Source organism: Quercus robur, chromosome 2, assembly GCF_932294415.1.
Source record: "Quercus robur chromosome 2, dhQueRobu3.1, whole genome shotgun sequence".
Classification (NCBI taxonomy): Eukaryota; Viridiplantae; Streptophyta; class Magnoliopsida; order Fagales; family Fagaceae; genus Quercus; species Quercus robur.
Window position 1 is genome coordinate 95096478 of NC_065535.1, and position 24451 is coordinate 95120928.

General features: G+C 37.9%; 4 protein-coding genes and 1 pseudogene across 6 annotated transcripts; all 5 read right to left on the reverse strand.

Moving 5' to 3' along the window:
- Positions 1-6341: 6341 nt before the first annotated feature.
- Positions 6342-7448, reverse strand: LOC126707598 (uncharacterized). Its single transcript, XM_050407330.1, has 2 exons — positions 6604-7448; positions 6342-6407 (listed from the first exon to the last, which is right to left on the reverse strand). The coding sequence occupies exon 1, from the start codon at positions 7444-7446 to the stop codon at positions 6607-6609; it is 840 nt and encodes a 279-aa protein (XP_050263287.1). The 5' UTR covers positions 7447-7448; the 3' UTR covers positions 6342-6407; positions 6604-6606.
- A 14-nt stretch (positions 7449-7462) lies between these two features.
- Positions 7463-9231, reverse strand: LOC126705804 (uncharacterized). The gene is made up of 2 exons (XM_050405019.1): positions 7690-9231; positions 7463-7513 (listed from the first exon to the last, which is right to left on the reverse strand). The coding sequence occupies exons 1-2, from the start codon at positions 9229-9231 to the stop codon at positions 7463-7465; spliced, it is 1593 nt and encodes a 530-aa protein (XP_050260976.1).
- Positions 9232-11948: 2717 nt separating this feature from the next.
- On the reverse strand, positions 11949-14402 carry LOC126716000 (uncharacterized). 3 transcript variants are annotated; one of them, XM_050416903.1, is made up of 4 exons: positions 13851-14399; positions 13093-13196; positions 12868-12936; positions 11949-12277 (listed from the first exon to the last, which is right to left on the reverse strand). In XM_050416903.1, exons 1-4 carry the CDS (start codon positions 13931-13933, stop codon positions 12273-12275), a joined length of 261 nt encoding a protein of 86 aa, XP_050272860.1. In that variant the 5' UTR covers positions 13934-14399; the 3' UTR covers positions 11949-12272. The 3 variants fall into 3 exon arrangements, with proteins under 3 accessions (XP_050272860.1, XP_050272859.1, XP_050272858.1); XM_050416902.1 differs by having other exon boundaries at positions 11949-12288; positions 13851-14396; XM_050416901.1 differs by lacking the exon at positions 11949-12277 and adding an exon at positions 12451-12491 and having other exon boundaries at positions 13851-14402.
- On the reverse strand, positions 14093-22497 carry LOC126705811 (serine/threonine-protein phosphatase 7 long form homolog). Its single transcript, XM_050405029.1, has 7 exons — positions 22092-22497; positions 21533-21639; positions 20692-21449; positions 20432-20519; positions 16479-16877; positions 14646-15330; positions 14093-14545 (listed from the first exon to the last, which is right to left on the reverse strand). The coding sequence occupies exons 2-7, from the start codon at positions 21635-21637 to the stop codon at positions 14496-14498; spliced, it is 2085 nt and encodes a 694-aa protein (XP_050260986.1). The 5' UTR covers positions 21638-21639; positions 22092-22497; the 3' UTR covers positions 14093-14495.
- Positions 19203-19313, reverse strand: LOC126716273 (U6 spliceosomal RNA; annotated as a pseudogene).
- Positions 22498-24451: the final 1954 nt, after the last annotated feature.

The following is a 24451-nucleotide window of genomic DNA, read 5'->3' on the forward strand; positions in this document are numbered from 1 at the left end:
TTCTACAAAAAACAGAAAATAAATTGCACAATGTACAGTTCAGACATACAACCAGCATATATCTATACCACACACATATGGAGCCACTGGCAAGTTCATTTTGTGGAAGGAAGACAACCTATGACATAGGCAACCTTACTAACAACAATGCATTTGACTAGGCAAACACCCAATTTCATCACAATCTTCATAGACATAGACATAGAAGTGTGAAGCATCAAAATGCAAAATTTGAGAATAATGCACCAACAATGTGTAATTTCAAAGACAGCAACCGTTAAAAGAGTCTTACTATGTAAAATCCTCGACGAATTTGCGCGGGAAATTGTGGGTTCTAGCCGGATGAAGCGAGAGCAATCGAAGATGTAATTTCGGACAGCTGCAAGTTCTGTAGAACTGGGGAAGAGTTAATAAAAATGGGTAATAGATTGTAATGTCCATATAACTCGATATTACTATAATCGAGTTACATGCAATCAAATTTTCAGCACAAGGGCTTGCACATAAACCGACTGTCCGTAAATCGAGTTATGTGTAGCACAAATAACAAGAATCCAGTTAACGGTGGAACGGCTTTCCCATAACTCGATGTTGCAGAAAACGAGTTAATTTCAAATAACTCGATTATACAGAACTCGAGTTATTTTTATGGGCCCCCAGGTATTTGGACTGGTCCAGATGCGGTCCAAGACGAATCGAAGTTTAAAGGTAGGCCTGCGACAATACTCGATTCTACTTGAATCGAGTTCTGTGCAGTGGACACTCACAAGAAATCAAATTCCTCGAGATTTGGAAAATCGAGTTACATTGTACACATGCACCCACCCAGCCCATATATTTGGACTGGTCCAGATGCAGTCCAAGAGGAATCCAACTGTATATGGCTACCTCGCACAAAACCGAACAAATAACATAGTACTCTGTTATTTGCAGTAGAATATCTCAAGAATGCAATTTCTGTGTGTAATGGCTTGCATATAAATGGCGACATCATAAAGCGAGTTATTTGCAGAGTTACTCAATTTTGTAGAACTTGAGTTATTTTCACTGGTCTCCCTTAATCTTCCTGTTAGGTGTAATCATTTGTCAACATTAATTGACAATAACAAGTAGTCTTCTAATACATGTTCCAAAAATCATGCGGAGCCTTTTTATTAAATATTTTTTATTTACTTATTTTTTAGTGGTATGATTCTCAATAAAATGTAAGTTTCACACTTTTTATGAAAATTTCAGCAAGAAAATGGATTTAGAAATAATCCAGACTCATGATTCCTTATGACAATGATAGAATTACTTGCATTTCTACCGTGTGGATGACCCACTTTCATAAGCAGTTAATGGCAGCAGTTATGATAGGAGTTTGACAGATGTTGTTTGCAGGTTTGTTTAGTTCAAAGATGATGTTTTTCTATAAATTTTGGTGTTTTGAATGCTTCCGTGTATCCTAAATCTCTCTCCTTTTTTATTTTCCCCTTATATTCATCCTTGCGTTTGCAACACTACTGTTCTTTTGAAGGACTACTGCAACAAAAAAAAAAAAAAATATCATCCATTTTGTGTAGATTTGATTTCAATATAATTTAATTATCTTATCCAGAAGCATGAGTATGGTCTCTCGAATTTTAATGTTTTTGTACATGCAGGGAGCTTGGCATTGGAATAGTTCCATACAGTCCTCTTGTTCGTGGTTTTTTAGCTGGCAAAGGAGCCGTGGAAAATTTGGCTGCAAATAGCGTATTGGTACATATTTCACCAGTATTTTGTGTTATTCATTTGTATATTAGCAAAGATTTTTCAGGAAACAATGATATTTTTCTTTGAGCAACGATTCATCAAGTTTTTTTTTTTTTTTTTTTTGAGAAAGAAGCTGACTTATTTTATTAACTTGAAACAATTACATCCAAATCTAAAATCGAAACAATATGCGATGGGACATCTTCTATCCATACTTGAAAATTTGATATGCGTAATGCATTTTTCGGCAGACTATGAGCAACCCTATTGTCGTTTCTCTTAACATGAGAATACAACAATCGTTCAAAACTATTAGCAACCCTTTTCACATCATCTACCAGTAGACCTATTGGAGATAGGCTACACTCTGTTGACTTCAAAGCTTTAATCTGACCGAGAGAATCTCCTTCGAGAGTAGCTCTTTGAAAACCCAACTCACGCGCAAATGTCACTGCCTTCAGAGCAGCCAGCGCCTCAACCTCATCAGGCTTGTAAGCTTGATGAATTTTTTCTGAACAAGAAGCCATCACAACTCCATTATTATCCCGAATTACCACTATTGCCGCCACTTGAAATTGATTTCCCTTGGAATATTTTTTCAAGGCATTAATTGGATTAACTCCAATTGTACATGCTAGCTGGCTGGTAGACTCCAAATTGGGTGTAACAATTCTTGCCAATAATAACTCTTCATTATTATTTATATTTGCCAAAAACGTATCCTCCTGTAATACCTCCACCGAAATAGAAGGTGTATTAATTGAGTTGGACTTATTGCTAATTGGCGTGGACTTTGGCAGCACTAAATCCTCAATAATTGCAGACACTGAAGCCCAATCCAGCTGCGTGGCTGAGGGCAGCATTAATGAGGGCGTTACTCCAGGAGTTGTAACTGAAGTAACGTTCCTCCAACTTCATCTATAACATTTGAAAAATTGCTACCAAGTGAAATTTTGAAAATTTAGCTATCAAGCTTTTCAAGTTGCCACATTATATTGATTGACACAATTGATGGATTAACTTCTCACTTATTTTATAAACATCTAAATTTGCAAACATCTATAATAATGACTACAAATTATTGCACATGGTGTTATTGTATTAAAGTGTTACAATATATACAAAACATACAACAATGTCATCTGAAAAGAACAAAATCCTATAGCAATAACAATGTTGACCCCCCTAAAATAAAATCCAAGAGTCGCCATGCAAAAAAGGCCAAAATCCAAACAAAACCGTAGAAAAAAATACAGCATCACATTCATTTTAAAATACATATGAAAGTTCATCATAGTAATTAAAAATTTCCCAAGAGTGAAACTCTAAACATCACAAAAGTACCCAATCAATAAAGTTGCAAACTGGGATGAACAAAATAGGGATGAATAGTAAAGTTGCAAAGTAAACACACTCTAAACATCACATAATATTATCATCACTTTGCATCCACCCTAACCACTTAGTCTTGGCACTTGAAAATGTGGACGTTTAACACAACACCGTCCCTCATAATCAGCTCAAATACGCAAACATCTCCTACTTGCAAACTATTTTCCCTCACAAACGCAGACCAACCAGCTGATACGACACATGATAAACCCCCACTTCGTTCATAAATGTATAGCTTCACAGGCCATAATCGGTCCACAATCTGGAGCTTGACAGGGAGTATACTTGCTTTGGTGTAGTCCTTGGTAAACCCGTCTCTTGGTAAGTAGTTGATAATGTGTTGGGGTAAACTCTGTACAAGGAACAATAATAGATATTTAACAAATATATTCCAGCAACAAGTATCTAATTGATCTACATCTTTTCACCTAAAAACACAAATAAGAAAAAATCATTACCAACAAAATGTCCAGCCACAAGTATCTAGTGTGACAATCTTTCTAATTGATCTATGAAAAATGACAGTTAATGGGAGTTGCATTTCTAAATTACAAAAATATTCCATTTTATTGAAGCTAAAAGCTTACCGCACGATCCTTGCCATTAATGTAGGATGGACGCATGGTAACAGTGAAAAGGGGATTTTCTGATTTAAAAGCATTGGCTATAACAAGATTTTTAGCTACACCACCGTCTTTCTTAGGATGGGCTGATCCTGAAAGAAGTTGAAAATACGAAGTCATGCACATAAAATTAATAGAGCAGAAGCTAAACAAATCAAGCAGTTGCTTACAAAAGTGTAACATTCAAACCTGAACCCTCTCCCCTATAAAAGTGTTTGATGATTTCAACAGAGCTGTCATCACTCTCATCATCTTCGATCCTATGATGTACATGTTGTTCGTCGTCTAAAGTATAGTCTATTTCTGTTGCAGTGGCATCAAATATGAGTACATGAAACTGTGAATTTCCTTCATATTTGAAAACCAGCAAGTGCCCCACGGCTACACCATGAGAGCTTGCAAATTCGGACCAACCATTTTGAAACCAAACCCCCCCAACATGTTGTGCCAACTTGACTTTCCATTTTCTACCATTTGGAATAGTGAGAAAGGCCATATCTGACAGGTCCACTCCAAATTTCTGCACGAACTTATCTGGAATCCGCTGTAAAAAGAATCTCCATAACATAAATGCAGGCTAGGGAAATAAACACATGCAATCAATCCTTATACACAATGCTAGAAAATAAAAGTTTGAATGACCCTCTTATACTTCTTAGTTACAGCCCCCCACCCCCACACAAAAAAGAAAAGAAAATCAAACAAAATAAAATGTAATCCTGCAACATTGACGTTATATTTAATAGCTATAACAGTAACAACTCTTATGAATTTTGAAACCAATTTATACAACCTAATCTTATAACCAAAATAACCATCAACCTCTACACTTTTACATTTCTCTGTTGTTGTTGAAATGTAAAAAATTTTGGGGAAATGTTGTACATTTGACAGGTCCACTGCAAAAGAATATATATTAAACTGTGAATTTCCTTCATATTTTTCCTCAATCTCTACCATGCGCTTATATCCCTGTTCCATTTTTTGTTCATATCTACTTGTACGATGCAAAAGTACTCTGTTATGTGACTGTGTTCTTCTTAAAGTGTAACCTACGTATTGCAAAATGAAAGTTTTTCTGACTACATGTAACAAATGTACATATTTCAACAATCACAAATAAAGAAGATGAAGTGTTCGAAGTGTATTAGCATATGATTTTCAGACAATGATAGAATTTATAAATTTGAGCATACTTACAAGCTTTCCTTCCTGAACAGCATTCTGCAGAATAATCTTGAAAAAGTGTGGGGACCGATCAGCAGGACCATCGTCGTTGTCTCTCCGCCATTGAGAAGCCATTGTTCTGGTTCTCCAAACTTTCGCTGAGAAGAAGTTGAACAGTTGCTGCTTCGTACGTTTGAGCACTAAATAGTGGGTTGGTCATACACATAACCCGACTATTCAGAAATCGAGTTATGTGTACTGGGACTAAAAGGAGTCCATGCTGTGCGCAGTGTATCTCAGAGGAATCCATGTTGTGTGTGGTGGTTTGGAAGTCCATTTGAAGTAACTCGATATCCTGAACATCAGGTTAAAGTAGAATTACTCGATACCCAAGAAATCGAGTTATATGGGACTAACTCGCTTATAAAGAAATCGAGTTAAGTTACATGGCAAATTGGGAATAACTCGGCAACAATTGTAGACAATGGTCTTCAACGTATCTCGATTCTATATATATCGAGTTACTCTCAACATAACTCGGTAACGACGAAATCGAGTTAAGTTGACTGGGCTTCCTGCACCAGCCCAGATATTTGGACTGGTCCAGAGGCAGTCCAAGAGGAATCTAAGTGCAGACAACGGTCTTCAACTTATCTCGATTCTATATATATCGAGTTACTCTCAACAGAACTCGGTGATAAGCAAATCGGGTTTCCGTGACTGGGCTCAATCACCCAGTCCAGCTATTTGGACTGGTCCAGATACAGTCCAAGAGGAATCTCCAACGTAACTCGGTACCCTATAAATCGAGGTATGTTGAAGGTAACTCGGATATCTAGAAATCGAGTAACTCAAATACTTGACAATTGAGAGTGGATACAGTCGTAGGGGGTTGAAAATGGACTGCAACGTAACTCGTTATCTAGAAAATCGAGTTTCATTTAGTATAACCTTTCTACTTGTAGTTTTGCTTGCTACTTGCACTGTTCACACGCATTCAGTATCGTGCTTATTCATGGTTAAAGTGGACCTGCTGACAACCATGCTGTGAACAACAAGTCATCCATACAAATCATAACCAACCACATCCATCAGTAACATTCCCCCATTTGCATTACGCGAATGAAAAAATCATCCATATATACAAGCTTATTTGTAAGTAAAGAGCCTCTAAAGCTTTAATCAGTTGATGTACAAAAATAAAAAGTTCCATTTCTGCATTTTAAACAGTCATAGCAATTGTAAGTTGAAACTTGGACAGCATCCGCCAACAATGGTTTTAGGCAAACATGGAGTCATAGCATTTGAGTGACACCTTCTTTTTGTTCTTTTCAGAAGTTGCCTCCTTTCTGAGGAGTAGCCAACACACAAATTAGTATACAACCCATGGTAATCAATAAATTGAATTGACAAATATAGAAGAGCATTCAAGCTTGCCTGCTTAAATGAGGAGCATCTACAGTTACACCTTGCGGATTGAATACAAATCTGCAGCAAAACATATACAGTTAGGGAAATAGAGACCTCATGAATACTAGAATATGTACACCACAAACAATAAGATTGAAAGAATACTACAAATTACTGCCCACATCTTAATTATAACTCATATAATGTAATATCTAAACATGTAAAGAAGAATAACTTATGATACCCCCTTGTTACTAAGATTTGTAATTCTTACCTGCTACATAGCACCATGGCTTGTTGAAGCCACATTTCGAGTTGGACATGTACGACGGTTATGACCCTCTTGGCGACACAACCCACACTTCAACTTTGGTCCATTCTCAATCCACAATGAGGTTGGCAACTCCCTATCCTCGTCATCCATCTCATTGCGGATTCTCGTGGACTTGGGCCGACCTTTTTCACGGATCAACCGCTGGTTTGGCATTACGGTTCTCCTTTCTGCTGGCTCCGGCCATTCTAACCTATCTTTTAGTGGTTGGAATATAGGCTCATAGCTGTGATAGCGTTCTTCAAGGCGGTAGAAATGATCCATATACTCAGTGGCATCATGGTTGTGTTTGGCACAAACTGCTATCAAGTGGGAACAAGGGATCTTGTTTGCTTCCCATTTGCCGCACGTGCATGTCATGTCTATGAGGGAAACCCTATGGGTGTGATCTCCCCCGCCAGTGTTCAACAGTGAAGACTGTGTCTCCACTGTATATAACCGTTGTTGCGCACTCATCCTTCTAACAATATGGAGCTTCGCCTTCTCTTGATTTTCCTCGAACTTGTCATAGGCATATTTGCACCACACTTGCCCCTCTTCCAACTTCTCTAGGGTTTTGTTTCGACGTTCGTCAAAGTATGAGTTCACCTTGTAAAATGTAAACTTCACCATTGCAGTTATGGGCAAGCTACGTGCGCCCTTAAGTACCCCATTGAAGCACTCTGACAGGTTGGTTGTCATTGCCCCATATCGGTGCCCATGGTCGTGTACAAGTGTCCACTTTTCTTGATTTACCTCCTTAAGATAGTCGTACGCAGCCGGGTTGACATTCTTGATGCAATCCATGGTGTTCTCGAACTTCCTAACTTGATTTGCAGTTGCTGCGTTCCATACCAAGTTCTTCAAGGCCACACTATTGAAGTTAGTGTTAACATTGCTTACTAAATGGCGGAGGCAATACCGGTGATGGGTTAAGGGCGGTTGCAAGTAGCCCCTAGTGGTGTCATCGAAGCATGATTGTATCCCACGATGCCTGTCGGATATTATACACAAATTGGTGCGGTCTGTAACATAGGTCAACAGGCATGCCAAGAACCATCCCCATGTCTCCGTGCTCTCGCTTTCGACAACGGCAAATGCGAGTGGATAAACCTCGTTGTTACCATCTGTTGCCATTGCTATCAACAGCTTTCCTTTGTACTTGCCATAAAGGTGCGTTGCATCTATGCTTATCACCGGCCTGCAATGCCTAAACCCTCTAATACACGGACCGAAAGCCCAAAACGCGGAGTTGAATATACAAGTCCCCGGGACATTGGGGTCACACTTTAATGTGGTCACAGTATCCGGATCTGCATCAGACAATGCAGCTAGAAATCGTGGCAATTCTGCGTACGACTCGTCAAAATCCCCGTAAATACGTGCAACTGCCTTCTGTTTGGCTTCCCAAACCTTGTACATAGTTACATCATGCCCATGCCTTGCATGCAACATACTACGCAAGTCCCTTACCTTTCGGGTTAGGTCTTCCCGTACATACTTCTCAAGTGCAATGGAGATGAACTTTGAATCCATCATCCGCCCATCAGTTGGTAGCTGGAGGGATGAGCAACTATGGGGACCCTTACATGTACTGATAACCCACATCCCGTGCTTCTTGCTGCAATTGGCCCGAATTGACCACAGACATGCCTCATTCTTACACCGCACTACCAGCCTATTGGTGTCAGACTTGATGACCTTGTATTGCTTGTTATGCTCCACAGAGTAGAGGGTCAACACATATTGAACAGAGGCTTTATTCTTGAATAGCATCCCCCTTGCTGGGTGGTCATCTTTATGCCAACTTGTAAGATGTCCTGTACCCAATGCAGGTGATGGGTCATTAATATTGTCCCATGTGTTTGATGTGAACCATTCTGGGAGAGGAACTGTTGTAAGGCAATCTTCCTCGTTATTTTCAATCAGTGGTACATCTAAGACCTCCGCGTCGTCCACTGGTCCATCTGTATCAATGAACTCTTCATACACATCTCGGCTGGCATCAATATCAATTCCCCCGTCCATATCAGCTTGGACATGCTCATATGTGTGAGTAGACCCTCCCACATCATGTGTATTGGTGGCGCCCACCACTTCGGTGTTGTCCAAATGATCTATTGCACATGGTTGATTATTGTAGGGGAAAGGCGTGGCATAGGCAAAGGGAGGATGCACGTCAACCGACAATGAGTGTGGCTCTTCCACCCCACTGGCATGCTGTGAACTTGCACTACCATGGAACCCAACAGCCTCAACAGTTACATACAAGTCAGACGCTATGAACTGGGGGGTCCGCTTAATCACTGCCCACATCATGTCCACGTCAGCATCGCAACCCAACGGATTTGAGTTGTAGACAACCTGAGTACTCACAAGTATCTGGGGGGCACGGTACACAATGGATATCTTATGTGACTCCTTGTCCAACCGTAGAGCTTCCATTATCTTCCGGTGCATTTTTCTCAAGTGTGTTCCCCATTTCAACTCAATGAACTTCTGCTTCACTGACTCGCCTTTATAGGACAGCCCATGCAAGTCATGGAAATACTGTTCCCCATCATAGTAAACGTAGAAGCAGTGACGACCCATGGCAGACCTGGATAAGGACAATTAATTGTGGTTATCATGCAGAAGATAGGGGGTTATGTTAATGCAACAGTAATTACTCTTTTACAGATGCACTATGATGCTATCCTAATTATAGGTGTACACACTTGATTCGTTTGAACACAAACATTGGCCTTTTAAGGGAGACGTGCCACAACAAAGAATTAGGGTGTTTGTAAACTCGCTTGGTAAGGATGCAATATGGAGTAGGAAAATGCAAACATGGTCAGCAAAACTTGTTCACCTCGCAGGCTTTCTTTTTCAGAACCCACACAGCAAAGACTTTCAGAACTGAAAGAGCCATACAATTTAAACCTCAGTATACATTACACATCATTAGTGTGTAGTTACGAATGAATGCATATGTCATCATATGAATTCACCGTACAATGTTTGTTTATATATATGTTTATTTAGAATGATTATATACATATTTCCCAAAAGAGTTCTCAAAAAAAAGTATTATATACATTACTATATAAAACTCGACATATTTAGGAACAATATGTATACAATGTCACTATCACACACACATACACACATATAAGATTATTCTCACATAAGTCATAAGAGCACACAATAATTAATCGTTTCTTGGACAATTTTTTGCAGGATTTTCAATGCACTAACAGTTTTTGCAATTCCTAACAAAAATGTTTCAAAAAATTGGTGCCCTAAGCACATACATTATATGTAAACATACCTATACATGTGTGTGTGTGTATATATATATATATATATATACATGTGATCATATATGGGTAGGTAGCTTTGTTTATATTTACATATATTTGCATATACATACATACATACATGTATATATATATATATATATATATATATATTTCCCCTTATATGTGTATGTGTGTGTGTATGTGTGTGTATATATATATACATATATTTGGGAATGCCACATATACATCTTATTATATGGGTAAGTACGTTTGTCTATATATACATATATCTATACAATGTTTTCTTTATGTATATATATACACACACATAATGTCAGAATAAGACAGTTGTAGAAAGCAATCCAAACCCTTAACAGTTGTAGAAAGCAATCCAAACCCTTAAGTAGTTATGTAAGTCAATCCATTTATAAGTAGTTATGTAAGTGAATATATACCTGTCAGGGAAGATGTGCCAGAACAAAGAAGAAGGGGACCACAGCAACAGCACGCCTGGTGAGGATGCAATAATGACAAGGAAAATGGCAGAAGAGTTAGCAAACTTTGTTCACCTCATAGGCTTTCTTTTTCAGAGACCAGACAGTGAAGGTTTTCAACACAGATAGAGCCAGACACGTGCATGGATTCTGAAATGTGGGGAGGGGGACAACATGACTCGATATTAAGTACATCGATTTTATATAAAACTCGATACCACATAAATCGAGTTACTGTTGACAAGACGTATTGAAATGACGGCATTTCAGAAACTCGGTTAATGAGAAGTCGAGTTACATGTAACTCCGCATGCTATAACTCGATTTCTATGGAATCGAGTTGTGGCCCCATTTCCACTACAAAAGCTCACTTCACACGTTAGAAGGTGCAGCCATGTTATTCTAGTGCAAAGAGTTCCCACCATTGCGTTTTTGTAGAGCAGGATGGGACGAACCTATGTTGTGTTTAACGGTCGTGTTCCAGGCATATACGACAGTTGGCTAGATGCGAGTAGACAAGTTCATAAATTCCCAAACGCCAATCACAAATCATATAAAGATCGAAGGGAAGCCGAAGCTGCATACATGGAGTATTTGCATGGTAATGGTATGGGCGTGCATGGTGGTGTGTCTACGTCGTGGGAAACTCCAAACATATCAACCTCAACTCCACCTAGCACTTCTCAAAGCGAAGGAACCAACTATGGCAGTGGAGACATTAGGCACACTTTGTTAAGGTATCAATTGGAAGTTGCCATTGAGGAGCGTGACCACGCAAGGAGGATCGCAACGTTGAGTGCAAACATGTTGAATGAAGTGGTGGCTCACGTTGTGGGGGATGATGAAGTTGATGCACCCACGAGACAACGTACGGATGCATGAATGCAAAAGTACGACTTCTTGTTGTGGTATTTAGTAAGATATGTATACTTCCAAGTACCATCTGTTGTCATGTGTGCTTTAAGTAGAAGTGTCATCGTTTTCCAATTGTTTCTCTGGCAGATATGTATATATGGAAAAATAACCTTATTATTTTTGTTTTTGGACTACTTTGGTCTTATTCGGTCCATTATATCTACTTTGGTCTTATTCGGTCCACTGTGGTTTCTAGGAAAATCGGTGTACTACATTCTATTTACTCTATTTGATCCTATTCAGTCACCTTTGGTCGTACCCCGTCTATTTGATTCACTGCAGTCCATTATTGTGTACTTACAAAATACTACATCAGCCTATACACAATGAGCCACGATTAACGAATGTACATGACGTAAAAAACAACAATGAATTGCATAACCTCTACATGAACGATTTGGAAATCCTCCTCGTTGGAGGATTCACTGCAATCCATACCAATCAAAGAAAATTCAAAGTTTAAAAAAGATAGGATTGGAATTATTCATACATGATAAATCGTCCAACATTAGAAAATTATCTAAATTCTTCAAGTCAATTCTGAAAATTTTAATAGCCACAATATAGAAAGTCCAGAACAAAATGACCATGAATAAAAATTGACACCAACCAACTAAAAAAACAAATAACACAGCTATATAAAGGTTCTTGAATCCCAAACACAGTAAATAAAACCCTAAAATTATGATGTACCTTGTAGTATTATTCTGAATTAGAAAAAAAATGAACACTTAAAATTTAAAAGTTACGTAATCTCGTGAACATTACATGGAATACTACAGGTTTCAATAGATACATTACAATGGTCCCTCTAGCTAGCTCCACTGGACAAAACAGGTTCATCTCTATGAGAGTGGTCTTGCCACTGCCAATTCTGCCAACAATACGTATTTTGTGCCCTTCCTCAAATGTGCAACTGATCCCCCTCAGAACAAGTGCATCAGCCTATATTTGATCTGTTTTATCAATGATATATAAAGCCATATTATAAAGCCAAGTTTGAAGCAAATAACACAACTCTCAATCATGTGAAGATAAATAGAAAACCAGTCAGATTGGTAATGAATGCCAAAGCATTAGTCCGCTTAGATAAAGTCCGGAAGAACTTCAAATCAAGAATGCTTGCACTTCCGTCAAAAGTGCAAGCATTCCTTTCCCACTAAATACTCCACAAGAGACAAACTCGGTATCATCATGTCTAAATTTTTTAGCAATCAAACCATGTAAAGCACTAAACATATGAGGATTACCCATGTCAACAGTTTGGTCAATTAATGCCAACTTATACATCAGAAGTCTTATTAAATGCTTCTTCCACTTCTAACTTATAGGAAGCTCAAAGAAAATATGTTTGATGATCACCAAACAGACATGTAAGAAGAAAATTTTACAGCATCGTTAGTTTGCAAAATCTACAATTATTTTCATTCCCACATGATTTCAACACATTGCAGATAAGGATATATATATATATATATATATATATATATATATATATATAAAGCACAATGAAGGCAAATAAATGGAAAAAATACCTGTATGCCCAACAAAAGTATGTGTACATTTGCTTCCTCTCCAAAGTTTTAAAGTTGTATCACTTGAACCTAAAATCGTGGTAGCATAAAAATGAACCCCATAAGTTCATAGTGAAAGACATTCGTAGTTGATAATGCATTCCAATCTGATGTAACCAATTCCAACTACCAACAAAATCTAAAACAATATCTAGCAGAACAGTCATCTACTGAATCATATTATACCTGTAACAAGCTCGCCTGAAGGCAGCTTTATGAGTGCTTGGATTGCTGCCTTATGAGCCTCCCAGGATTCTGAAGGTTGGCCACTTCTCCAACGTCTTAATGTGCTGTGGTGAAGGAGACATTAGATACTAACCGAAAATTATTGAGAAAAATGCATATACCTTTGTAAGCATAGATAATAATTCAAACCCAAAAAACGGCAATACACAAACAATAAAAGTAACATTCAAACAGTATGCAAATTTTTCATTAATGCCTCCATCATTTCATTAAAGCAAATGATGGACAAGATTTGATTCATTGGCCAATGACACACACAACATATATATATATATATACTGAAAATCATAAAATAAGAAGGCTAATTGATGAAAAAATCAATAATCAATTAAATGTACCCAATCATTGGGTTCCCAATTTGCTACCAAAATGAAAAGGTAATATATACAATGATAAATAACAATTACAAACCCCAAGAAGCAAAAGGAACAAAACATGCACACATAACTAAGATTTTTGCCGTTTTCAGCTTTGGGTAAGTTATATTGTGAGCTGCTCTAGAACAATGCTAGAAAAAAATATAAATTCTATTCTCCAAAGTTCCTACTAACGAACTTGTAATCAAATGTACACAGATCTAATCATTCTAGAGAGGAGGGGATTTAAAGAAGATTAAAATTAATAAAATGGGAAGCAGGATGTACCAATCTAGGAATTGTAGGGAAGGCGAATCAGAAAATTAGGAGAGAGACACATACCTAGCCAAGCATTGTAGAGACTCGGATAAATGATTTGCTACAAAGGAGTTGGTTTTGCCATTGATCCGCATAAACTTCGTCATCAAACTCTTTTACAGAAAGTATCAAATTACTTCTTCTTGCTTATCAACAATACCACACATTTGTTTCTCACAAAACTAACAAAAATAAAAAAACAAATTACTCTCTTACAACCCACTTTACTGTAGCTAACAACATACAAAAACACAAGAAAGTTTGGCTTCAAATGAATACCAATCCAGACATTTGTCAAATTGCAATCAAAACTCCAAGTGCAGAAAAACTTCCTAATACATCAATAAATACAATACGCCTTATGGGTTTTCTCCAAAATATCAATTTCTTGACAACAAACACATTGACAGCCAGTATTCTCCCCAAGCAATGATCCAGAAATAGATGCACAGCCACCAAGATTCTCCCCAATTAGTAGAACATTTTGCATGCTTATTCCAGTCACCTATACACATGAAGAATAAGCACACAAGGACAATCCAGCTCAATGGCCTTTTCGTGTCCACCATTGCAGTTAGGTCTAAAAAAAAAAATACGACTTTAGAAGAAAAGTGAAACGTAACTATGCAGTCACCTATAGGCAGGAAGTATAAGCATACACTAAGGCATTTAATGATCTTTTCGTTTCCGCCCATATGCCCTGACAGGTCTAATCTTACCTGTTTCATCAGACACAACAGCATAATTAAATTAACATAATCAATCAAATGCACAGTACAAGTAGCTCAAGAAGATGGGAAGTGTAGACGAAGTACATACCATCACCGGTCCCGCAATCGGGAGCATGCGCACGCGGGCGTCGCGATCTCCGCAAAGCCTCCACCGGCTCAATGTCCTCAGCCGGTATCTGCTCAATCTGTACAGCCTCTCCGTGGGCGGTTTGAGATGGAGCTGACATGGTGGGGTCCACTTGCACTAGAGGTGGGGTGGGCATGCCTGGTGTGGGGACAAATATGCATCCACCATCATGGGCAGATCCACTGAAAACTGGGGGCGACATACGAGGAGGGCCCTCAAAGTCCGTGCTAGCACCATGGGATGTAGTGTGGGCTGGAACAGTGCCCTGATGATCGACGCTATGGGATGGCCCAGCACCATCGCCAGGCATGCATCGCGGTGTCCTGCCGTCGTCATCAGACAGTACCCAATCAGTGCCAAGCCATGCCTCTTCTACACCCTCCTCATTCCCTTCCTCGTAGATGGGAGCCGACTCGGTCGTACGGCTGCGACCAGCTTGACCACCTCCACGATGTCCACCCCCACGAGACCCACCACGTTGCCTGCCACGAACTGGGGCCTGTCTATCAATGTCAACTGCTTCTGCAAGCGCATTCGCCAATTTAAGTCGGCCTAGCTCCTCCACAAGCTCTAGTGTAAATGTAAGGTCAGTGTGCATGTCAGAACCTTCATCGCACCTCGGTATAGACCTAATCATCGTCCGAACCTACAAAACAAGGGCGTCATAAAAGCAAGAACGCAAGTATGATGCAAAACTTGGATAAATCTGTTCCAAAATCAAAAGAAAAAGTAGCAAACATAGCTAATGAAATCCTTATATTACTTATAATTATGAAGCATCTTTAAAAAGACAGTGTATAAAAATAGGGGTTGGCCCCCCCTGTGCAAGAATTTATAGTTCCAACCCAACACTCAAGAGGTTGTATGTTTCCTGTTATGTTTATCGCTACGCAATCTAAACATTGAGATAATACTTCTAAAAAACACGTATAGTTGGTTGTACATAAGTTCAATCTTAGCATAAGTGAAAATATCAGAATTTCACTTCTGTATCTAGGCTTCACGAGATTTACAACTCCATTAATATCACATTGCAATCAGGACACATATTTTGAAGTTATTATTTCCTAACGTACACGCCCAAATCAAATGAATTGAAAATATCAAACGCAAGCTTCAAGTTTCAATTAAGGGAAGTACCAAAAACTTAGAACATATATCATACTTGAATCTAGTATAAATGCACATCTCCTTGCTGCATACTTGCAAGATTTTAAATGACCTTTAAGCTGTTGGGAATTGCATTCTACCAACAGTTTAGTAAGGGACTTCCCAATCCTAGAGGTAATATCTATCAAGGAATATGTAATACATTAATCAGTCCTGGAGGAAAGGCTATCTAAACTATCATGAAATGCGAATTTATCACTACTACACAGAGTTGCACCGTCCATTTTAAAGTACAAGCCAACCAAAAACAAAAAAAAATAAAATAAAATTAAAATAAAATACAATAAAACCCAACCCAACCTACCCTTTTTAAAAGTTGAATGTAATTATATGAACAAAGGTGTGGTCATCATTAGTCATTGCCCATTAACCATTCCTCATGCAAACAAATTGGATCAAGACAAATTCAGTTTGTTATGAACAACTTAAATCATGCAGTATTTTGACTTTAAAACATAATGACATGTCATGCAGTATTTTTTCACTTTAAAACAAAATGACAGAGAAACTTATAGAGATGTAACAACAATAACTATTGTGGACTTCAAAATATGCATGATAAATCTGCTGAGGATATTTAATCCAACAATGGTTTCATCCATAAAATAGGAATTGTTGCCTCACCATGAGTTCCCAATACGCAGACTCTGGTGTTATGTACCGCCTTGTGTGGCGATTGTACCACATCATGTACTCAACGAGATACGTATCATCATCGTCTAGGAGATCGGACCCGCGAACTACATTCACTCGGTTGGCCCATTGCCGAATAAAGGGATCATGTTCTACCTCCCAGTTCTTCTCCCATTTACCCTGAAGGGATATCTTGTGAAGGGTAGTCGACGTATCCACGACACTTGGAACTGGTTGCTTCATCCCAAACTGACGGAGGACTCGCTCAGGATGATGCCACTCCACTATCCAAAAGAAAATCAACGGCACCTCGGCCCTCCAAATATGCTGCCCAGCAGTGCAATACGCAGGTAGGGAGCCTAGCGTATGCGTGTACGGCTCCCATACAATCTGCATAAGTAGATTATGTTTGTGATAGTGAGACATCATACTAATTTAACATTATGTTTGTGATATGTAATATGCAAAGCATGGAATTTCTAGCTTCTAGTCGTACACAAAATCTTCAGGGATTATTGGGCAGAAACTAAAAGAACAACAAAATTGACCTGCAAAAAATATTAAAAGATCTAGGTTGTTCATGTCCACCATTTTCAGCCCCATGTTCATATGCTGGACAGGGTTCAAAGCTAACTGACACCATCAAATACTAGGGTTTTCAATCTGAACCAAACTTAGAGGAGGGTACTACAGCATCCTTATGGCTGTAAGATGAATCCAAGTTGATGATTTCGCAAAATCTTTTTATCGTAATAGAAATATTGTGCTACATTAATTGCATTAGTCATTAACAATGTTTCAATGAATGAGAACAAAATGACTATTATAAGGTCTACTGAAGACATTGCATTTCAAGTACCACTTTATATTGCAAGAAATGGAAGCTATGTAAATTATTACATGGTATAATCCTCATCAAATACTGTTATTATATTTCTATGTAAATATATATTTCTTATAAATTTTAGTGTTGGAAATTACGTAAGCCTTTTAGTTATCTCAAACTAATCATGTCAATGTCTAAAATTACATTCCTCTTGAAGAATATGGTGATCAGCATATTTTGCACGCTTCTAAAATTATATGAATAAAGTACTCGTTAATAATCCATAGCTTTTAATAATTTTAGGACTATTAAGGCAGCTAAAGTGGGGACAACTTAAGGAGTTGCATGCTGCAATTAAATTGTGCTCTCCAACTTTGGTGCAAGGAGCACGAACTAACTTTTCATTTAGGTCAACAACAAGAGGTAATGTGTCAAGCGTCTTTATGTTTTCTCATATATCACTGATTAACAATTATTTGTTTCTTTAAACTTAGGCCATTGTTTTCCAAGAAGACAATCGAGGCTGTGCATATTCAAAATATACCACTTGAATACGTAAATCGAAGTCAAACAGTATTCTACTAGACTGTAAAAATATAACCTTCAATTCAGCAAAGGTAATTTATAACGTACAATGTAACAATGTTTTTTGCATCACAATAACAATTTTTGTAATCCTGGATACCCCTATGTTAGAAGAAGAAATACTAAATTGTCTACTTATTAGGCAGAGCAATAACTATGGTTTTAAGCTCATAACATTTTATTAATTAATTACAAGTGATTTCACAAGCTTAATTACAAACCGTACAAGCTTAAATTACAAACCACCTGCAGCACCAGTGGCACCAATGAATTGTAAAGAGCTTAGATTCACATTGACTACCTATGAAAACACCATCAACTAGAACATCCCAAACAGATGTTTAGATAACATAAAAGTTTATATTAACCTTAGATGGTCACTTAATACTAAATATTGCTATGTTCTGTCACAGGGGTAGTGAAATGCATAAACTCCAAACATTAGTAAGTTTTTGAAGGCAAAGCAACAATTGAGACTATCTTCGGTGCTCACTCTGGCATCCTAAACAACCCCAAATCTCACAAAGGGTTTCACCTATACCCTGGACTCTCGAGTTCCTACTGGGAGGGCACTAATGGCTTTGTATTTTGGAAATTTCACAGTGTGGACCCAAGCAATGACAACCATCCAGCATTGGACAAGGACAAGCTATGGCAATGGCTTAGCCTATGGTCACTCTATGACATTCAAGTCAGAGTAACTCCATCCTTTAGTTTGCTTAATTTCAAATTTCAATGAAAGCCAGAGAAGTGATCATGTGTTTTACGGGCCAATGATCAATAATGTCATCATTCCCTCTGTTTCTGTACTTAGGCCAAAAATGCAAACTTGGGTTATATTTTTGCTCTCATGTCATGATTACACAATAATTAGATAAAATTTTCGTAGTTTAACATTTGCAGCTTTCCCAACGTTCTAAATTTAAAGAATTTTATCATTTTATGAGATTTAACAGCCAACTATATTACAACAGTGAAGAGCAGCTCTAACTCAGCAAATTTAATTCAACGAAAATCTGGAATATAATTGTGGTAATATCTAAGTCAACCACCAAAACTATAGCGAATCCAGAAGGTGTGAAATATTAATAAGCTTCAACAGTTCTAAAAAAAATTTCTATTTTAAAGCTTTAATATTGAAGTATAACAACTATCAAAGATTCAAACTCTCTCTAAAAGAATTATGAGCACAAGTCTGGGCTAACCTGTTGAGCAAGACTCCAAAACGCATGTAAAGAAGCAGAAAGTGCAAAAACAACGAAGAAGACAGTGAAGCAGAATTCACACAAGGATTAGGGAAAGAAAAAAATTTGGACCATTTCTCGATTTATGCGTGTCATCCTTGCGCAGGGGCCATGCGTTTTGAAAATATCATTTGTATTCTAATATGCCTTGATTCCCTTGTTCTGAAAAGACCCATATTTGTCAAGTTTATAGTTAGAAATTTGTTGTTTAGAATTTAATTGACCATGGTGGTTCTGCGTTTACAATCATTCGCCTTATATAAAGTCTTAAGAAATATTGTTTTGAAAATTTTTAGTTCATTTTCATAGCAGGCTAAAAGTTCTATTTTCTCATGTTAAGTAGGTTGAAACGGTGTATAATAACATAATTAGAAAATGAACACAAACTTTTGATTCAGTTAGTAGCTGGAAAGAATTTAAAGATGTCATCGTCAGTTTCGAAGATGCATCATTAAAATCAAATGAATTACTTGAGCACACAAATACAACCAAAGACAAATCTGATCATCTTTGGTATACTATTAGGTAAATTCATTTCTCATTGAATTATAACCAATTACATAATCCAATATGTGCGTCTTCTCTTCATTGCATCAGCTTAATGACATTTGTAACAATTGGTGGAGTTTTTGTTTTTTGGTTGCAACACAAGTTTGAACTCACTGCCTTGCACTAAACGAAGACTTCATGCTCAATGTTTTGCGCATGTTGCACATGCTTCAAACATCTTGGAAAAGGGACAATTTATTCTGTGTTTTTTTTTTTTTCCGTGTAAATCACAAACGTTTCCGTACATAATGAAGAATATAGCCAAATTCTACTTTATATATATATGACTAAATTTATATATAACCCATTGATTTAACCCAACTTAACCTGAGTCATGTTAGTTGGGTTGCATTGGAAAAAACCCTTCAATCCAACCCAATTTGGAAAAAACCCTTTGATTTAGCATTCAAGAATTTTTTACTTTTGTTTTACTTTATGTAAGGACGAGCAAGTATTCATGCAGGTGCTACAAATGGAAGTTCTAATGTGAAGTACTTCACGATGGACATTCCAATTGAGTTAAATGATGGGATGGAAATCCAAGTACCAAACAAAATGATTGGATGGTATTATGAAATCAACTCATTCCTACAACAATCCAAGAATTCAAAATAATATAAAATTGAGGGAAACGAAAATAAAAGCATGTGCGGTGCATTTGAGGAAAACGTGCTGGGCCCGTAGTTATAAGAATTGAGGGAAACGTGGTCATAAGAATTCAAACTAAATTAACCGAATACCTGCTCGGCCCGTACTGTAGCCAGTGACGCCCGGTACGCAGCAAGGACGTGTGTGGCATGCTCTGCGGTGCATTTTGGCCCGCTCCACCTACCAAACATGAGATGTCGACAAATGCTCATTACTGAACCTTACATTTAACAAACTTTGCTTTTATATTTCACATCCATATACTAAGCATTGATAAGTTTCTTTCGTTTGTTAGTTTGGCATATTTTTAATTATATGAAAGAGACAAATAACGAGAACTCAATGAACGTACCTAATGGCAAGGGGCCCTGAGTGCACTGGCGGTAGAGGCGGCCTCACAACAGGGCATAATTGTGGGAACCTTGAATAGGCCCATAGCTGCACCAACAAGAGTGCTCCTCCAATCTGCATCGCATCCTTCTTCGATGCACCACAAAGTTGCCTATACAGCCAGGCCAATGCTGCACTACCCCAGCTATACCGTCTCGCATTGCTGACTGGGTTGAGCAATTGCAGAGGCAGCAGTGAGACCCGGTCCGCAGACCTGTCCATGAACAAGAGGGCCCCCATCCGTACAAGTAGGTGGTAGCGGGCATATTGCTGCACGACTTCGTCAGCAGCGTCCACAACTAAGGGAGCGGCAAACTGTGCATCAAGCCAGGTGTATCTTATCCTCGCCCCAGCAAGGGTAGACTTGTTTGAGTTTGGTATCGGGGGTGGAGGTTTATGGCCCAACAACTGTTCGCACAGCTCACTCCATTTGTAGTCTGTCTTCCCAGTGACAGGCAACCCATCCACCGGAAGCCCCAGCATCACCTCCATATCTTGCAAGGTGATACCCATTTCTCCATGGGGTAAGTGGAATGTGTGCGTCTCCGGACGCCACCGCTCAACCAACGCCGTGATCAAGGCGTGGTCGACCTCCATATCAGGAACCTTGAATAAACCAGTCAACCCTGCTGCATCTATGTGTTGCATGATACGTGGATCTAACCCACCCTGTGGCAATACACATTTACGGCGTCGAACCTTTATCATGCCAGGCGCCTCCTGCACACGGACGAGTATTCTGTTAGGAGATTAAACACGAGGTAATTATAAAACAAACATGTATTAATAATACTACTACATACCTCGTCAGCGGCGCACCTCCAAAGTGGACTTGACCGATGATTCGGCTGCTGGGCCAACTGGGTATCCACATCGGGTCCAGGCCGCACTCTATCTAGTGCCTGCATATCTGACATGGCAGCAAATACATTGTTAGCAATTTTCTAACAAGTAAACCACATTTAATATAAAATAAAAGCATAGATTCAGTAAGACATTATATTTTGAGCACAAGATTTTCAACATCACTTCTTAAATAAATAAGAACTTGCCATAAAAAAAATTATTTCAGAACTATTTAAATCACTTCTTAAAGCTTCGGATAATTATTAATTAACTATTTATGAAAATATAAGTTATAACACCACTCGATTTGCCAAAACCCCTCATCAAAACCCCAAGCACATTTAAACTCATTAATGAGAAAATCATCATTGCAGCATATAAAAGACAACAAAATTCTCATCTTCATTAGTAAATTTACTACTTCCTTAAGTTTCAACAAAATAATCAAAATCCCACACAAAACGCAACCTAACATTAACCAACGTCAGAAAATATTTCAGAGGGAGAGGACCGTACCTGTAATCAGCGGCGGCGGGAACCAACGACGACTGATGGAGACTCGAGGAAGAGTGGGGAAGCCTGATCGCAGAGCGAGAGAGACAGAGTGTGGAGAGAGAGTGATGGCAGAGAGCGAGGGAAAGAGAGTGTACAGAGAGAGTGAGTGACTGAATAGCGTTGTGAGACGTTAGGGTCCTATTGATTCAAACCGCTGAACATAACTCGATTTCCAGTTTCCCGAGTTATGGCCGTCTACACAAACATTTTTTTATTCGGGAAAATTCGAAAGGTCAGACTAACTCGACTATAATAATATCGAGTTATTCATTAAAACTCGATTTCTATATTGTCGAGTTACAAAAGAGGGGCAATTCCCTATTTAGTTTCAGAAAGAGGGCAAACGAATGTTTAATTTCGAGAAAAAGGGTATTTGCCCATTTTCTCCTGTTAATGAGGCTTTTTTAGTCATTCTTGATATTTTGAAACTCATAGGAGATCACTATCATGAGTTTTACTAAAATTGAAGAACAACAACAATTTGAACCACCTATTCCAAAGAGTTACTTGGAGAGGTCACGTAGCATCTTAAGCTACTCATTAATAATTTTTTTTACCATATTGTTAGTCATGTTAGTCCCATATTGAAGAACAACAACAATTTGAACCACCTATTCTAAGAGTATTTCAATCATTTTTTAGGTTTCAGAGGTATGGTAATTGATGAGGAAAAAAGAAAAAAGAAAAAAGAAAAAGAACCATCAAATGTGACAAAAGTATCACTAAATGTGAGAAATCTATGGTCTAATGTGATGTTGGTATTGCCTAATGTGACAATGAAACCATCGAATGTAAGAAAAAGAGAAGGGGATCATCAAATGTGACAAAAGTACAGTCACATGTGATGTTGGTACTACTTAATGTGACAATAAAACCATCAAATTTGAGAAAAATATAAAGGAATCACTATATGTGACAAAAGAATTGTCAAATTTGATATTGGAACAACACAATATGATAATGAAATCATTAAATTTGAGAAACAAATAAAGGAACTAATAAATGTAACAAAATAACTGTCAAATGTGATGTTAGAACTGCACAATGCGAGGATGAAACAGTTAAATGTGAGAAAAAAGTAAGGGAACCATCAAATGTGAGAAAATAACTGTCACACGTGATGTTAGAACTGCTTAATATGACAATGGAACCATCAAATATGAGAAAAAATAAATAAAGAAACCACTATATGTGACAAAAGAACTGTTAAATTTGATACTGAAACTACACAATGTGATAATGGAACCATGAAATTTGAAAAACAAATAAAGGAACCACTAAATGTAACAAAATAACTGTCAAATGTGATGTTTGAACTACACAATGTGAGGATGAAACTGTCAGATGTGAGAAAAAAGTAAGGAAACCACAAAATGTGAGAAAATAACTATCACATGTGATGTTGGAACTGCACAATGTGAGAATGAAACCGTCAAATGTGAGAAAAAAGTAAGAGAACCACCCAATATGACAAAGGAACTGTCACATGTGGCAAAAACAGAGCAGATGCGATGTTGGTACTGCTTAATATGACAATAAAACCATCAAATTTGAGAAAAAAAAAAGAAGGAACCACTATATGCGACAAAAAAAACTGTCAAATGTGATATTGGAACTGCACAATGTAATAATGAAACCGTCAAATGTGAGAAAAAAATAAGGGAACCACCAAATGTGAGAAAATAACTGTCAAATGTGATGTTAAAACTGCATAATGTGAGGATGAAACCGTCAAATGTGAGAAAAAAGTAAGGGAACCACAAAATGTGACAAAAATATAGTCACATGTGATGTTGGTACTATGCAATATGAGATGGTACCATCAAATATGAGAAAAAAATAAGGTAACCATCGAATGTGACAAAAGTACAGTCACATGTGATGTTGGTACTACGTAATATGAGGATGGTACCATAAAATATGAGGAAAAAAAATAAAGGAACCACTGAATGTGACAAAAGTACAGTCACATGTGATGTTGGTACTGCGTAATGTAAGACTGGTACCATAAAATGTGAGAAAAAAAATAAGGGAACCACCGAATGTGACAAAAGTACAGTCACATGTGATGTTAGTACTGTGCTTTGTGAGACTGGTACCATAAAATGTGAGGAAAAAAATAAGGGAACCACCGAATGTGACAAAAGTACAATCACATGTGATATTGGTACTGCGCAATGTGAGGATAGTACCATAAAATGTGAAAAAAAAGGGAACTATCGAATGTGACAAAAGCACAGTCATATGTGATGTTGGTACTGCGCAATGTGAGGATAGTACCATCAAATGTGAGGAAAAAAATAAAGGAGCCACCAAATGTG